The 16,339-nt window shown below is 36.7% G+C and overlaps 1 protein-coding gene across 1 annotated transcript in view; it reads right to left on the bottom strand.

Moving 5' to 3' along the window:
• Positions 1 to 15,942, bottom strand: part of ACVR1C (activin A receptor type 1C) — a 111,567-nt gene extending 95,625 nt beyond the window's left edge. Inside the window, exon 1 of the mRNA XM_082395777.1 lies at positions 15,871 to 15,942. Coding sequence (XP_082251903.1) covers positions 15,871 to 15,940 — 70 coding nt within the window. The 5' untranslated portion in view covers positions 15,941 to 15,942. The remainder of the gene's footprint in view (positions 1 to 15,870) is intronic.
• Between the last annotated feature and the right edge of the window lie 397 nt (positions 15,943 to 16,339).

Here is a 16,339-nt window from a genome sequence, read left to right as displayed (position 1 = left end):
AATGGATAAAGAAGATGTGGTACATATATATACAATGGAATATTACTCAGCCATAAAAAAGAATGAAATAATGCCATTTGTAGTGAGGTGGATGGACCTAGAGTCTGTCATACTGAGTGAAGTCAGTCAGACAGAGAAAGACAAATATCATATGATATCACTTATATGTGGAATCAAAAAATGGTACAAATGAACCTATGTCCAAAGCAGAAATTGAGTCATGGATGTAGAAAACAAACTTATGGTTACCAAGGGGGAAAAGGGGGAAGGGATAAATTGGGAGATTGGAATTGGCATATACAGACTAGTATATACAAAATAGATAACTAATAAAAACCTAGTGTACAGCACAGGGAGCTCTACTCGATACTCTGTAATGACCTAAATGGGAAAAAAATCTAAAAAAGAATGGATATATACATATGTATAACTAATTCACTTTGCTGTACAGCAGAAACTAACACAACATTATAAATCAACTATACTCCAATAAAAAAAATAATTAAAAAAAAAGTGTGTTCATTTTATCTAAATATCCTAATTGTGGGCATAAAAATGTTTGAAATATTCCCTTATTTTTATGTATGTAGGGTCTATAGTGATGTCGTCTTTCACTTCTGACATTGGTAATTTGTGTATTGCCCTTTTCCTTGGTAAACCTAGATAGAGGTAAACCAATTTTATTGATCTTTAAAAACAAAAAAAGTTTTTGGTTTCCTTGATTTTCTTTAATGTTTTTCTATTTTCAACTTCCTAGGCTTCTCTTCTTACCTTTATTTCCTTCCTTCTGTTTGCTTTATTTGCTGTTCCTATAAATTTCACTCTAATCACTGCTTTGGGTATAGCCCACAGTTTTTGACATGTTGTGTTTTCATTTCCTTCCATTAAAAATATTATCTAATTTTTCTTTTGACTTCTGCTTTGATCCATGAGTATTCAGAAGTTTATTGCTTAATTTCCAAATATTTAGGGATTTTCCAATAGGCTCCTGTTGTTGATTTCTAGTTTACTTCCATTATGTTCAAAGAAAATACCCCGTATATTTTAAATTCTTTTAAATTTATTAGGTTTGTTCTATGACCCACAATATGATCTATGTGGATTAACATTCTATGTGCACTTTAAAATGATGTATATTCTGTTGATAGGAATGTTACACAAATGTCAATTAAGTCAAGTTGGTTAAAAGTATTTTTCAGATCTTATATATTTTTACTAATTTTTGGTCTGCTTATTTTATCAATTATGAGAGGGGAGTGTTGAAGACTCAAAATATAATTATGGATTTGTCTTTTCTCCTTTCAGTTCTATCAATTGTTGTTACAGGAATTTTGAAGCTCTGTATTTAGGTGCATACGCATTTAAGATTATCATATCTTCTTGATTAGTTATGTCCTTTATCATTATGGAACATCCCTTTCAACATTCCATTTTCTGAAGTCAATTTTGTTATTAAGATAGTCACTCCAGTTTTCTTATGATTATTGTTTGCATGGTATAACTTTTCTCATTCTTTTACATTTAACCTATTTGTGTCTTTATAATTAAAGTGCATTTCTTATATTGAAAGTGAGTTTTTTATAGCCAGCATATAGTTAGTTCTTGTTTGTTTTTTCAATTTGATAGTCTCATCTTCTTAATTACTGTATTTCAACCACTTACATTTAATGTAATTATTGATATGGTTGAATTAAAATCTACCATCTTGCTAGTTTCTTTCTATTTGTTCCATCTGTGTTTGGTGCCTTTGCCATTTTGCCATCATGTTTTGGGATTTAAAATTTTTTATTTTATTTTATGTACATTATTGGTTTCTCATTTATACCTTAATATTTTAATTTACACTTTACTATTTTAGGCATTGCCCTTGATTGTAAAATATACATCTTTAATTAATTACAGTATAACTTCAAATAATACTATATAACCCTTCACATATAAGAAACTTAACAATTGTATATTCCCATTTCCTCCTTCCCATCCTTTGTGCTGAAGCTGTCATACATTTTATCCATACATATGCTATAAACTCACAGAGAATTGCTACTATTTTTGTTTCAGAGAGTCAATCATCTTTTAGAGTGATTAAAGTTAAGGAAAAATTTATTTTATATTTATCTTCATTTTAGCCATTTCCAGAGATCTTTACCTCTCTCTGTGGATCCAAGTCTCTGATGTTGTATTCATTCTGTCTGAAAAAGTTGCTTTAACATTTCTTGTAGTGCAGGTCTTGTGGTAATAAGTTCTCTCAGTTTTTACTTGTCTGAAAATGTCTGTTTCTCCTTCATTTAAAAGGATAACTTTATGTGGTATGGAATACTGAGTTGACAGTTTTATACTGTACTTTAAAGTTGTCACTTTATTGTTTTCTGATTTGCATAGCTTCTGATGAGAAGTCTGCTTTAATTCTTAACTTTGTTCCTTTGTATGTTATAGGTCTATTTGATTTGGGCTTCCTTCAAGATTTACTCTCTATCTTTGAATGTGATCAATTTGTATATGATATGTCTAATAGTGTGGGGTTTGGAAGGAGAGATATTTATCCTGCTTGGGCTTCTTTGAGCCTCTGTGATTGATGATTTGATGTCTTTCATTATATTTGGAAAATTATTCATCAATCTCTTCAAATATTTCTTCTATCCCATTCTCTTTTCCACCTGATTCCACTTACACATGTTATGACACTTGATATTGTATTACACCTCTTGGATGCCCTGTTTTTGTTCTTTTCATTCTTCCCTCTTTACTTCCTGACACCTTCCACTTTTGTGTAATGACTTTATAATAGTAAAATTACAAAATTATAAGGTAATTTCTATTGTTCCATCTTCAAGTTCATGATTCTTTCTTCGGCTGTGTTAAGTCTACTGATAAGCACATCAAGAACATTCTTCCTCTCATGTTTCATATCTAGCATTTCCATTTGACATTTTCTTACACTCTATCTTTCTGCTAAAATGCCACGTCTGTTCATGCATATTTTTTTTCTCATCAGGCATACCCTAACATGGTGCTTTATTTCTACTAAACATAAAATCAGGAAACAGAAGCAAACAAATGAAATAAACCACCTAATCAGTTTTAAAACATAAAAATGGGCTCCAGGGTAGAGTAGAATCTAGGACAACAGTATTTTAGAAAATAAAATTGAAAAAAATAAATAATGCCAAAAGCACACAGTAAATGAGGCCTGTTTCAAAGCAAAAATACTAAATTAAAAATAAAATCTTTCAGGCACTTCAGGGAACACAAGAAGCATGTATTAAGCTGAGCAAGTTGTGAATAGGGAGGAATTCAACACCTGTTTGGGAAGCCTTTTCCATTTAGGACTCAGAAACCAAGCTCTGTCATTTAAGGTTTAATCCTTTGAAAAAACAAGCCTTTATCAATAAAGGTGCCTCACTCTGTCAATTTTCTTTCACTTGGGATGGCACTCAGAGTGCAAATGATGTTCATGCATATTTTTCACCTTTTCCACCACAGCTTTTAATCACAGTTATTTTTAATTCCCTGTATGATAGTTCCAACATCTGCATCATATCTAAACCAGGTTCTATTGAGTGCCCTGTCTCTGGACAGTAAGGTTTTTTTCCTTGATTATTTGTGTTTCTAATAACTTTTGGTTGATGTCAAATATAATCATACTATTGGTAAATGTAATCATATTATTATATGGTTTTTACATTAAAGTAGGAGATGTCATGGGATAAAGAGGGAAATAAAGTAGGAAGAATGAAGTGTCAGGTATAAAGAGTGAAGTATGAAATAGTACAATATTGACTCAAAATAAACATTAAGTTAAGAAAGAATACAGTTAGGTCTAAAGTAACCTAATTTATTATTATTAATTTTAGGTTACTCTAGATACACTAAAAATAACAATAATTAAAACAGAGTGTAAATAAATCCATAAAGGAAATAAATGGAATATGCCCCAAAAATGATCAAACAAAAAGAAGGCAAAAGAGAAGAAACAGAGGAACAATAGAAAGAGAGACAAATAGCAAGATGGTAGGCTTAAATCCATATCAATAATTACACTAAATGTTAATGGGCTAACCATTTAATTTGATGCAATATCTGCATCAAATTAAATACAGATATTGTCATATCGTTAAAGGATAAAAATCAAGAACCAACTGAACATTATATACAAAGGGTGCACTTCAAATATAAAGATACAGATGGGTTGTAAGTAAAAGGATGGGGAAAATATACATGCAAATATGAAGCATGGTTATAATAATATCAGAGAGAATAGACTCAAGACAAGGAGTATTACTGAGATGAAGAGAGAGATTTTATAGTAATTAAATAGTCATTGCATCAGGTAGACAGACAACTCTAAATGTGTATGTGTCTAACAAGAGAGTTTCAAAACACATGAAATAAAAACTGACAGAACTAAAGGGAGAGAGAGACAAATCCACAAGCACAGTAGGATATTTTTAACACTCCCCTCTCAGTAAAAATGTGATGATGTGAACAACACTATCAACAAACTTTACCTAATTGGCATTTACAAAGCAACACACTCAATAGCCAAAACTAATCTATGGTGAAAAAAATAAGAACAACAGATGCCTTTGGGAGTATGGCATTGAGAAGTGACTGGGTAAGGACGTGAGGAAACTCGTTGTGGTGATGTTTAACATTAACATCTTGAAGAAGATTAAATGACTGCATTTCTCAACACCAAGAATGCACACATAAGATTAGTGAATGTCATTATATGCAAATGTTTCACAAAAGAGAATAGTGTTGTGTTTGCAAGTGTTTGCAAATATTGAATTTGTGTAATAACATGCATGCTGAAGTATTTAGAGAATAGTGTACTGCTATTTGTAATTTATTTAAAAATGCATCAAAAATAATATGTATTCATGAATAGAGAGATAAATGGATGTATATGGACAAAGCAAGTATAATCTAGTTGGTGAATGTATCAGTAGTAACTATAAAATTCTTTCAATTCCGGTGTATGAAAAGCTTAATAATAAAATTTTGAGAAAAATGAAAATAAAAGCTTTTCCAGAAAACAAAAATAGATTAGAACTGGATAAAGAAGATATGGTACATATATACAATGGAACATTACTCAGCCATAAAAAAGAACAAAATAATTTTGCAGCAACATGGATGGATCTAGAGATTGCCATACTAAGTGAAGTAAGTCAGACAGAGAAAGACAAATATCATATGATATCACTTATATGTGTAATCTAAAAAAAATGGTACAAATGAACTTATTTACAAAACAGAAATTGAGTCACAGATGTAGAAAACAAACTTATAGTTACCAGAGGGGAAAGGGGAGGGAGGGACAAACTGGGAGATTGGGATTGACATATACACACTACTATATATAAAATAGATAACTAATAAGGACCTACTGTATAGCACAGGGAACTCTACTCAATACTCTGTCATGACCTATATGGGAAAAGAATCTAAAAAGAGTGGATATATACATATGTATAACTGATTCACTTTGCTGTAGAGCAGAAACTAACACATTATTATCAACTATACTCCAATAAAATTTAAAAAAAATAATGTTTTGTCATCAGAACTGAGCTATAAGAAATGTTAAAAGATGTTCTTCAGGCTGAAAGAAAGTGACACCAGTTGTAAATTCAGATCCACATAAAATAATGAAGAGCAATGAATGGAAATGATAAATAGGTGGGTAAATGCAAAATACCACATTCATTTTTTTCTTCTATTTTTTTGGGCTGCACTGGGTCTTCGTTGCTGCGCGTGGGCTTTCTCTAGTTGTGGCAAGCAGGGGCTACTCTTCATTGTGGTGTGCAGGCTTCTCATTGCTTCTCTTGTTGCGGAGCACAGGCTCTAGGCACGCGGGCTTCAGTAGTTGTAGCACGTGGGCTCAGTAGTTGCAGCATGTGGGCTCTAAGGCACCCAGGCTACAGTAGTTGTGGCGTGAGGGCTCAGTAGTTGTGGTTCACAGGCTCTAGAGCTCAGGCTCAATAGTTTTGGTGCACGGGCTTAGTTGCTCCGTGGCATGTGGGATCTTCCTGGACCAGGGATTGAACCCGTGACCCCTGCATTGGCAGGCAGACTGTTAACCACTGCACCACGAGGGAAGTCCCTACATTCATTTTTTAATTCACTTAAAGGTAATTACATCAACTATACTTCAATGAAAAAGTTAATAAAACTAAAAACAAATAAATAAATAAATAAAATTAAATATTTAAAGTCAAAATAATAACTTGTCCCAAGGTTTATAAAATATTTAGAAGTAAAACATATGAGATTAATAGCACAAAGGACAAGGAGACAGAAATGGAAGAATATGATAATAATGTTCTTAGATTAAACTATGATAATTTAAAGATGAATGTTATAAATCTTGCAGTAATCACTAAAAACAAAGAGATGTAGCTTATAAACTAGTATTAGAAATAATATAGAATACTAACATTTAGTCAATTAAATGAAGGCAAAAAAAAGGAAGAAAGAGAAGGAGAGATATAAACATAATAAGATGACAGATTTAAACATAACCACATTGATAAATGCATTAAATGTATATGGTCTAAACACTACAGTTAAAAGACAAGTATGGAAGACTAGATGAAAAACAATACCTAACCATTTGCTCTCTTCAAGTAACCATCTATACACACACACAAACACACACACATACATATATACATATGTATATATATGTATATGTACATGTAAATATGTATGCGTTTATACATATGTACACATAAAGTTAAGAATATGAGGATGGGAAATCTATAACATGCTGACATTCAGCACAAGATAGCTGGAATAGCTATATTAATAGTAAAAAAAAGGATAGATATACCAATATTAAGCATAGCTGGGATGCCTATATTAATTTTGACAGAGTAGACTTTAAAGCAAATTGCCAGTGATAAAGAAAGACATGTCATAATAATAAATATTACCAGGGATAAAGCAAGTGGTTTCCTAATGCTGAATATACATCAAGAGGACATAATAATCTTAATGTGTATGTACCCATTAACAAACTTTTCAAATACATGAAGCAAAAATTGGAAAAACTGAAAAGAAGAATAGCTGAATTCAAATGTAAGTTGAAGATGTCATCAATCCTCTCGCAGTGATTGATAAAATTAGAAGACAGAAAATCAGTAAAGATATAGACGACTTGAATAACATGTTAAGCAACTTGACCTGAATAACATTTATAGAACACTCCACCCTACAACAACAGAATACACATTATTTTCAAGTGCACATGGTACATTCACCAGGTCAGACACATGCTAGGCTCTGAAACAAATACAAATGAAATTTAAAAAACTGAAATCATACAGCTGATGTATTTTCATCCCCAATGGATTTAAATTAGAAGTCAACAGCAAAATGATCGGGAAATTCCCAAAATATTTGGAAATCAACCAACAGATATCTAAATAACCCACAGGTCCCAGAAAAATCACAAAAACTAGAAAATATTTTGAACTCAATGAAAACAAAAACACAATACAGCACAATTTATGGATGAGCTGAAGCAGTTGCTGAGAAGGAAATTTAGAGCTTTAAATGCTTATAGCAGAAAAGAAGGAAGGTCTGAAGTGAATGACGTAAGAAAGTGTCAGCAAACTATGGCCCACTGGCTGTCCCACTTGTAAATAAAATTTTATTGAAACACAGCAACAGCTATTTATGTATTGTCTATGCCTGCTTTTATACTACAATGGCAGAATTAAGTAGCTGCAGCAGAGACTGTAGGGTCCATAAGACTAAAATATGTACTATCTGAGCCTTTAAGAAAAAGTTTGTCAACTCTTGATCTAAGGTACCAACTTAAGAAGACAGAATAAAAAAGAATAAATTAAATTCAAAGTAAGTAGAGAAAAGAAATAGTGATGATAAGAGCAGAAAACAATTGAAGGAAAAAAACAACAAAGAAAATCAATAAAACCAAAAGTTTTTTATTTGAAAGAAATCAATAAAATCGATAAACCTCCAGCTAGACTGATCAAGGGAAAAAGAAAGAATATTCAAATTCTCAATGTCAAGAATATAAGAAGGGACAGCACTACAGATACTATAGGTATTAAAAAGGTAATAAGGAAATATTATGAAAAACAATGATAAAGACAATATCCAAAGGAGAGTTCAGGAAAAATAATTCTAAAGGAGCATCTCATCTTGATTTGTCACAGTAACTCTCAATCCTTTTAAAGAGGTCCAGCTGTTTTAACAAAGTCAACTTTCTTCTATGTGCAAAAAAGCAATGCCTTTTAATATAATATAGCTAATATAATATATCTAGAGAACAGCTGTATCTAGAGAACAGCTATAAAAGGGAGAGAGGTTCATTCAACTATGCATTTATTATTCTGTAAGGAATCTTCTGCTAATCATATAATTATTCTTTTTTCAGTGTTTCAAATTTAGAGTGTATTGTCTATTTCCTGGAAATACACACGCTTGATTCCAAGTGGAATTTGAGTGAGAATGCAGTCTCACTATGATTTTAGAGAGGCAAAGGTTCACAGTGTACATCTTTACTCTTGAAGAGAAATAATGGGAATGGAAAGAAGGAAAAAACACATTTCTAGGGGATCAGGCCAGGAAAATGTCATCAGATAAAGTTATGAGATGTGATGAGTTAATATTCTTTAATATATTTTGAATCTGTTTGAAAACAATCTAGCTCCTGAAAGCTGTGTTAATCTGGATTACCACCCTCTGAGTTAACATCTCTAAGATAAGCATGCATTTATGAAACTAAACATTTTGCATTAAAATGATGATTGTCCGGATCCTGATGGATTAGATTTTTTTCTAATCTGGTTTTTGACCAAAGTATTAATTCAATCATGGCATTGAATGAAAAATTTATAAGGAACTTAATCAGCATACAGAGATGTAGCATCTATCTCTGTCATTTTACCTTAGCATGAGATAAGACTGATAAAACAGATTAGAAGAAAATATATGTGTTTCACTTTCAAAATTAGAGAACCTAATCATTTTCTTGATGTGAAAAGTTTAATGAAAAAGTAGACTGATCTAATTTGGGATGCTTAAGTCACTGGCAAATTTAAATTGTTTTAAAAAAAACTAATAAGCCAGGCTCTTGAGTCATACTGAATGATTCACCCATGAATTCTTGAGGGGATTAATTTAAAACAGTTCCGAAGAAACAGCATCTTCACATACCTACTCTAAAAAAACAGAAGAGAACAACAGAAAAGGGAAATTATTCTAGAGGAGAAAAAGGCAAGCATCAGGACAGAATAGAACCTTGTTAGCCTGGTTGGCCAATCAGAGCAGATGAATTCAAGAGTCACATGATAAGGCAAAAGAGTGAAAAATAATGGAGTATTGGCTTCTATGAAAATAAAGTCTTCCTTGTCTCTTTCACACTCCTACTCACCTCCTCCCTCTCTTTCACTTTTTGCTGGATCCCTAAGTGAGAGGAGTAGTGATTTGTATTGTTCAGGTTCCAGGGAACCAAGAGACCCACGCGCTTCAGGGATCCAGCTTTCAAAGAACATGAAAGGCACAGGGTTCATGGTCATGACCCTGTCTCCTACTTCTTTTCATAGCAAGCGTGGGAAGGGCAGGACCTGCTTCCTCATAGAAGAGAACCAGCCACCTATCTCCCCAGACTCTCCACCTTTCCCCACTTAGCAGTCACCCCTGAGATTATGGCCTGGAACTCCTGTCAGAACTGCCTTGAAGGTTGAATTACCATGAGCTACTGGAGGTAGAGGTCCCCTGCTTCGTCACTCTGGCTTCATCCATGCGTTGCAAGACCTTTTGTTGGTAGCGTAGTGTCAGGATCCAGGATTCTGACTTATCACAACCCCCCTTTCTTTATCCTAGGCTATTTAGTTGTTAAAAGTTTAGAAAAAGGGAGAATATTAGAGTTTTGCCATGCAGTTTGTGGCCAAAGTACCAAGCAACAACAAAAAAAAGTTACTTTGCCTTATTTTCCCTCCCTTTTCTAGATGGCCCCTTTAGTAAGCCATCTTAGACTGGAGGAGAAGCACAGCTGAACCAAGACAGTATTTAGGTATTCCTAGGTCCCTTAGCAAAAGAGTAATTTCTTTTTTTTATTATTGTTATATTTACTTTTTAACAGCTTTATTGAGATAAAATAATATACCATACAATTTGTCAATTTAAAGTATGTAATTTGATGGCTTTAGTACATTCATATAGTTGTGCATCTATCTGGAATTTCTATATCATTTATGAACATATCCCAATATTATCCCAATTTTTTTTTTATAAATTATTTATTTATTTTTGGCTGCATTGGGTCTTTGTTGCTGTGTGCGGGCTTTCTCTAGTTGTGGTGAGCAGGGGCTACTCTTTGTTGCAGTGTGCGGGCTTCTCATTGTGGTGGCTTCTCTTGTTGCGGAGCACGGGCTCTAGGCGTGCAGGCTTCAGTAGTTGTGGCATGCGGGCTCAGTAGTTGTGGCTCACGGGCTCTAGAGCACAGGCTCAGTAGTTGTGGCACCAGGGCTTAGTTGCTCTGCGGCATGTGGGATCTTCCCAGACCAGGGCTTGAACCCGTGATCTCTGCGTTGGCAGGCGGATTCTTAACCACTGTGCCACCAGGGAAGTCCTATCCCAATTTTTTAAACAATGTAAAGATAAACCTTGAGATTTTTACTATTAGCTGTGAAAAATTTTAAACATGAAATCCCAGTCAATAAAAAAATCCAGAAAAAGATATAAAAGATAAGGAATGAGAGATGATACACACTCTGTGCTTAGAACTTTTCCTTTTTTTCCTATTTAGTTCTGTTTTCCATTTATATTTGAAAATTAATCCTATTGTTTATTTATTAAAATAAACTCTTTATATTCATGTGAACATATCTGTTTGAGTTTTTAATGATCCATGCCTACAGTTGTTCACTTATAGGACATTTTCCCCTGCAAACCTCAAAATGAAGCCAATGTTAATTATTTGGTAGCAGGTCAAGACTTAGCTAGAGCAGGGACTAAACATCCTCTGGCTGATATTTATGTATCCCTGTCCCTCTCCTGAAGGACTCAAGATCATTCTTTTAGGAAGGTGCTCTGGAACCATAAACTGTCAGATTATCAGGTCCTGTGTGACTCTAGTCGTTCTCCTCTCTTCTTAACCTCTTTTTATTTACAATAAGAGATGCAAGTTCTGCCAAGAAAAATACAACAAACTTGATCTCAGCTGTTACCCAGAAGTTTTTTAAAGAGAAACACAAAATGTTTATTCAAAAGGAAAATATAGCTGGCCCTCTGCAGCCACAGGTTCCACATCTGCAGATACAACCAGCCAACTCCAGAGAGTTCCAAAAGAGCAAAAGTTGAATTTGCCATGCACTGGTAACTCTTTACATAGGTTTTACATTATATTTACAACTATTTACATAGTGTTTACACTGTATTAAGTATTATAAGTAATCTAGATGATTTAAAGTAAAATACATGGGAGGATGTACGTAGATTATATGTAAATACCACACCGTTTTACATATGGGACTTGAGCATCCTCAAGTTTCAAATTTCAGTATCCCGGGGGTCCTGGAACCAGTCCCCCTGTACTCTAAAAATGCTTCTGAAAGCAACAATCACATTCAAAAGACCATAACTTTGGGCAAAACCAACTGCTTTCACATAACAATAAATCATTTGCAGAGAGTCTAGAGAGTATTGTTTCTTTTTCACACATCCTTTTATGGTAAGGTACTCATGTAAGATTAGGAAAGGCTGGGTATTCCCCTCTGTTGACTCAGAAGGACATTCAGTGCTAAGACTTGGAAGTGATCTATTCAGAGATACACATGGGGATGGTAGCAAAGCTAGAACAGAAGTTTTAAGAGATGAGGACTAGAAAATAAGTGTATTTTCTAATGCAAGAGCTGGGAATACATATATCTGAAGCAGTTCATCTCACCACAATATTTATTTAATGTTGGGTTGCCAGATAAAAGTACAGAATACCCAGTTAAACTAGACTTAAACAGCAATTAATTTTTAATATATGTATGTCCCATGTCATATTTGTAACATACTTATACTAAAAAATTATTTGTTGTTTATCTGAAATTCAATTTAACTGGGCATGCTGTGATTCACTAAATCTGTGACTCTATTTAATGTGTCTTTTAAAAATATCTAAAGGGACTTCCCCGGTGGTGCAGTGGTTAAGAATCCGCCTGCCAATGCAGGGCACATGGGTTTGATCCCTGGTCCGGGAAGATCCCACATGCCGCAGAGCAACTAAGCCTGTGTGCCACAACTACTGAGCCTGTGCTTTAGAGCCCGTGAGCTACAACTACTGAGCCCATGAGCCACAACTACTGAAGCCCACGCGCCTAGAGCCCGTGCTCTGCAACGAGAAGCCACCGCAATGAGAAGCCCGCGCACCACAACGAAGAGTAGCCCCCGCTCACTGCAACTAGAGAAAGCCCAGGCGCAGCAATGAAGACCCAATGCAGTCAAATAAATAAATTATATTAAAAAATAAATAAATAAATAAAATTATCTGTAAATGCCCTTGGCTTTAGATTTTTAATCTTCAGGTCAGACTTATCCCCTGAACTCCAGACTCATAAAACCAATTGCTCACATGACATCTCCACCCCAGTACCTACGAGACATTTAACACTCAACATACCCAAAACTGAGCTCCAGTTCTCCACCACCATGCCTCACCTCTCCCCAGGCCTGCTCCTCCTGCAGTCAGCCTCACCTTACTTAATGGTCTATTCTTCTATTGTTTGGGTCAAAATTTGGCGTCATCCTTTGCTCCCCTCTTACTCTCACACCTCGAATCCTGTATTTTTGCGTCATTGTAGAAAATCGGAGGAACTCTATTTTATACTTCTGTAAGTCTGAGGCTAGAAAATGGGTTCAGGCAGTACAATCAATGAAGAAATATGCTCCCAAGGACTTCTGCACAGAGTTTCTCCTAGTCCAAAGAAGTCTCTTTTTTGGAACCAGGGAGCCTCTTGCTACACTTGGGTCAATCAACCAATAAATGACTATGCTTAAAGAAGGGCAAAGGTAACATCTTTTTCATTATAAACTCAGTCCAAGGCTTTCACTTTTACTTCCAGCACAGTTTAAAATGTATAGTAGGAACTGCTAACTGCTGTTAAGTGGGGAAAAAGAAAAAAAAAAAACTCATTACCTGAAACCCCTACCCCACTCTGGTTATTAAATGAAACAGTTATCTTTTCACCTTTAGAGTAACAGCATCTAGCTTTCTGGACTCTTAATAATTCTTTCCATCCAGAAGAGAAAGGAGTTTCATGAAATTAGTAGAGAATATACAATGTGTAAATCTGTATAATGTCCAAGTCCAGCTTCAAATTTGAGAACTCCAGGACATTTTCTGGCAATTCTTTGTTTGTTACACATGATAAATGTTGTGAGGTCATGTCAGGTCTTTCTTATCAACATCAAGGAATCCAGAAACTAGATAATTAGAGCAACACAGAGCAGCCTAATTTTTTTAGCCAGTCCAGACCAATAAATAGTTTCTCTAAGTTTCCACCAGACCAGCGGTTACCCTCTGAGATTCTCACCAAGGAGCAATGATTTCTACTCTGCTGTCAATGCTTGACATGCCTAAGGTGCTAGAGATGCTGGGGAAGAACAGCCAAAGCAAAAAGGGTTTATTGGTCCATCAATATCTTCAGATATTTAAGGTCCTAGGCTTGGTGCACGACAGAGCCAAATTGGAAAGCAGTGTTTTCTGTCATGTGGTTTTGCTATGACACTGTCAAGAGCAACTTCTCATATAACATGTCAACAATGGCATGTACATCTCCAAAACATGGTAAATATGATTAACAATGCAATTTGTAAAAGTGACCAGGTCAAAAATAATGAAGGTACCACAAGAGAAAAACAATTTAAAAGATGAAATAAATAAATAAATTACCTTGAATCCCTCTATCAAATAATCAAAGATTCGTATAAAAAAATAAGAATCAAAAATGTAGATTGCAATATACTTTTTTTTCCTGTGGGACACAAAGAGGAGTAAAATTTCTTAAACAGGTTTCAAAACGATTGCATTCTACATAGAAAAGTTCATTGTTAAAGTTCAATTTTGATACGTACTTCTCTATTGTATTGCCACATTATCTCCATATCAGGAATTTTTCTTAGCCTTCAAATTTTAAGGCAACAATCAAATTTGAATGGATGATCTATTTTTTTTTTCTTTTTTGCACATTTCAATGTCAAAAGTTTCCATGCCTTTTTAAGAACATAGCAGGCAGGGCATGTGTTTCCTATGTTGCTGTGCCCAGGGTCTCTGAAATCTTCTAAAGATTCTGTCATATAACAAAATATACCTTTCAAGCTAGATAAAAAATAATTGAGTATTTTTTTAAATGTCTGCAACAAAGCTATTAGCTCCCTGAAATAAAAAGGGTTTGTACAGATAGCCTTCAGAGGCAACTTCACAGGTGTCCAGTTAAAACTGTGATCTCCAGAAGACTTTGTGTGTGTAAATTCTATTAAGTCATCAAGAGCACTTTGAGTATTCCAAGTTAGTGGAGTTTCTGCCCATTTCTCATAAAGACCTTCCCATAGTCATTTTTCTTTCCAGTGATGAATTTACTAACTCTGAATGCAAATACTTCCCTTTATCCCATCATCTTCCTGACAAGTCTCTGGGTAACTGCTTCCTAAAAGGCTGTGCCTTTTCAAAGATAACTGAAATGTTTTCATCCTAATATTGTATCAACTGATCACTTCCAACAATCAAATTTTCATTTGAATATTGTATTTGGTGAGTCTCTCAGACCATCTGAAACACTGAATCTGCACGTGACAGCAATCATACTATTCAAAACATTCTCCCGCACATGTCACTAAGAGGAAAACTACCTACCCTGGAGTATAGCTATTAATGTCAAACAGACTGTCATCGGAGAAAACAAAAATGCATCAAAATCAGCTTCAGACAAAGTACAGCCCTACGGAAAAACACCCGGTTTTTATGTGCAAATGTCTTAAATGTCTGATTGACACGTTTAAAGAATGAGTTAGCAAGGAATCTGCTCCCGGTCTCCCTCCATAACCCAGAATTAATGTTATAATGAAAAGAATTTTAGAGTTAAAGGGTTTTTCATCATAGCACACTACATGCATTTGCCCCAGTTTCTAGTAAACATTATGAAGAAATGTTTAATTTCTAGCTTGGGCCGAGGGCTCTATTTAGCTTATCAAAGCACAGACCTGCCATAAACGCTGGGACTCTTGCCAGAAATTTTTTTTCCTGCAACTCTTAGTAAAGATCATACCTCGAAAGCATTGTGCCTTGCAAACCACGCAGATTTAAGCTCCCACTCCCGCCTACAGAGCTTGGCACCAGCGGCTTTTGAGGTATCCCTCATCTCCTAAAACTCAGACTGAATCGCCACCACCACTCCCCACTCTCCCACCACCACCGTGTCGTCATCCTTGCTCAGCTCTCCGGAGCTCAGCACGGAGCGTCCCCCAAGACCCTGCAGAGTGAACTCACGGTGCCACCCAACTCCCATCCCTGCACACACCCACAAACACTCTCCTACTCCCTCCGCTACAATCTGCCCCCAAATGTTTCACCCACCTGACCCCTAATCCCATACCCCAACGTCCCTGGAGCTCTTCCCCCCTCCTGGTGGCTTCATCCCCAACACACCTGTCTACCCCGCTGGCCGACTTCAGGTGCCCACGCTGCGCCCTATCCCGCGCCCCCTCAGTCTAACTGGCGCTTCGCACTCCGCCCCGAGGAAGGTCAGTTCGCTCGGAGCACCTTCTTTCCCCACCCCTTGCCCACCCGCAGACCGCCCCCGGCTCCCACCCTCGCGGGCGCGGAGAAAGGGGCGGCTGTAGTACCTGCCGAGAGCGCGGCGGCCGCGGCGAGCAGGAGAGCCTGGCGAAGCGCGGCGCGGAACGCTCGGGTCATGGCCACCAGGCGCCGCGCCCGGGCTGCGAGGCCCCGGAGCGGAGCGCGACGGCCGGGGCAGCGCGGGCCGCTTTGAAGTTCCCGGGGCGCAGGAGGGAAGCACGGCCCGACACCCTTTTGAAGTGTGCGGTTGGCTCTAATCAGCGCGGGCGCCCCCCTCCCCTGCCTCCCCCATCCCCCGCCCCCGCGGCTGGCGGTGCGCGGCGCTCCAGCCACTGGCCCCGGCAGCCCGGCTGGCAGGGGGGCGGGGGGGCGACAGAGCCCGCCCCTGCCGCGCCTCCGCCCCCTGGGCCCTCCGGCAGCCGCACGGGGCCTGCCGCTGCCGGGCTGGCGGGCAAGGGCGGCCCGCAGGAGAAGCAGTGAGATCGCAGAGAGGTGGGGGCGGGGGGTGGGGCGCAG

The sequence above is a fragment of the Balaenoptera borealis genome (assembly GCF_965194805.1).
Source record: "Balaenoptera borealis genome assembly, chromosome: 6".
In the NCBI taxonomy this organism is placed as follows: domain Eukaryota; kingdom Metazoa; phylum Chordata; class Mammalia; order Artiodactyla; family Balaenopteridae; genus Balaenoptera; species Balaenoptera borealis.
This window is presented reverse-complemented; position numbering and strand designations above follow the sequence as displayed.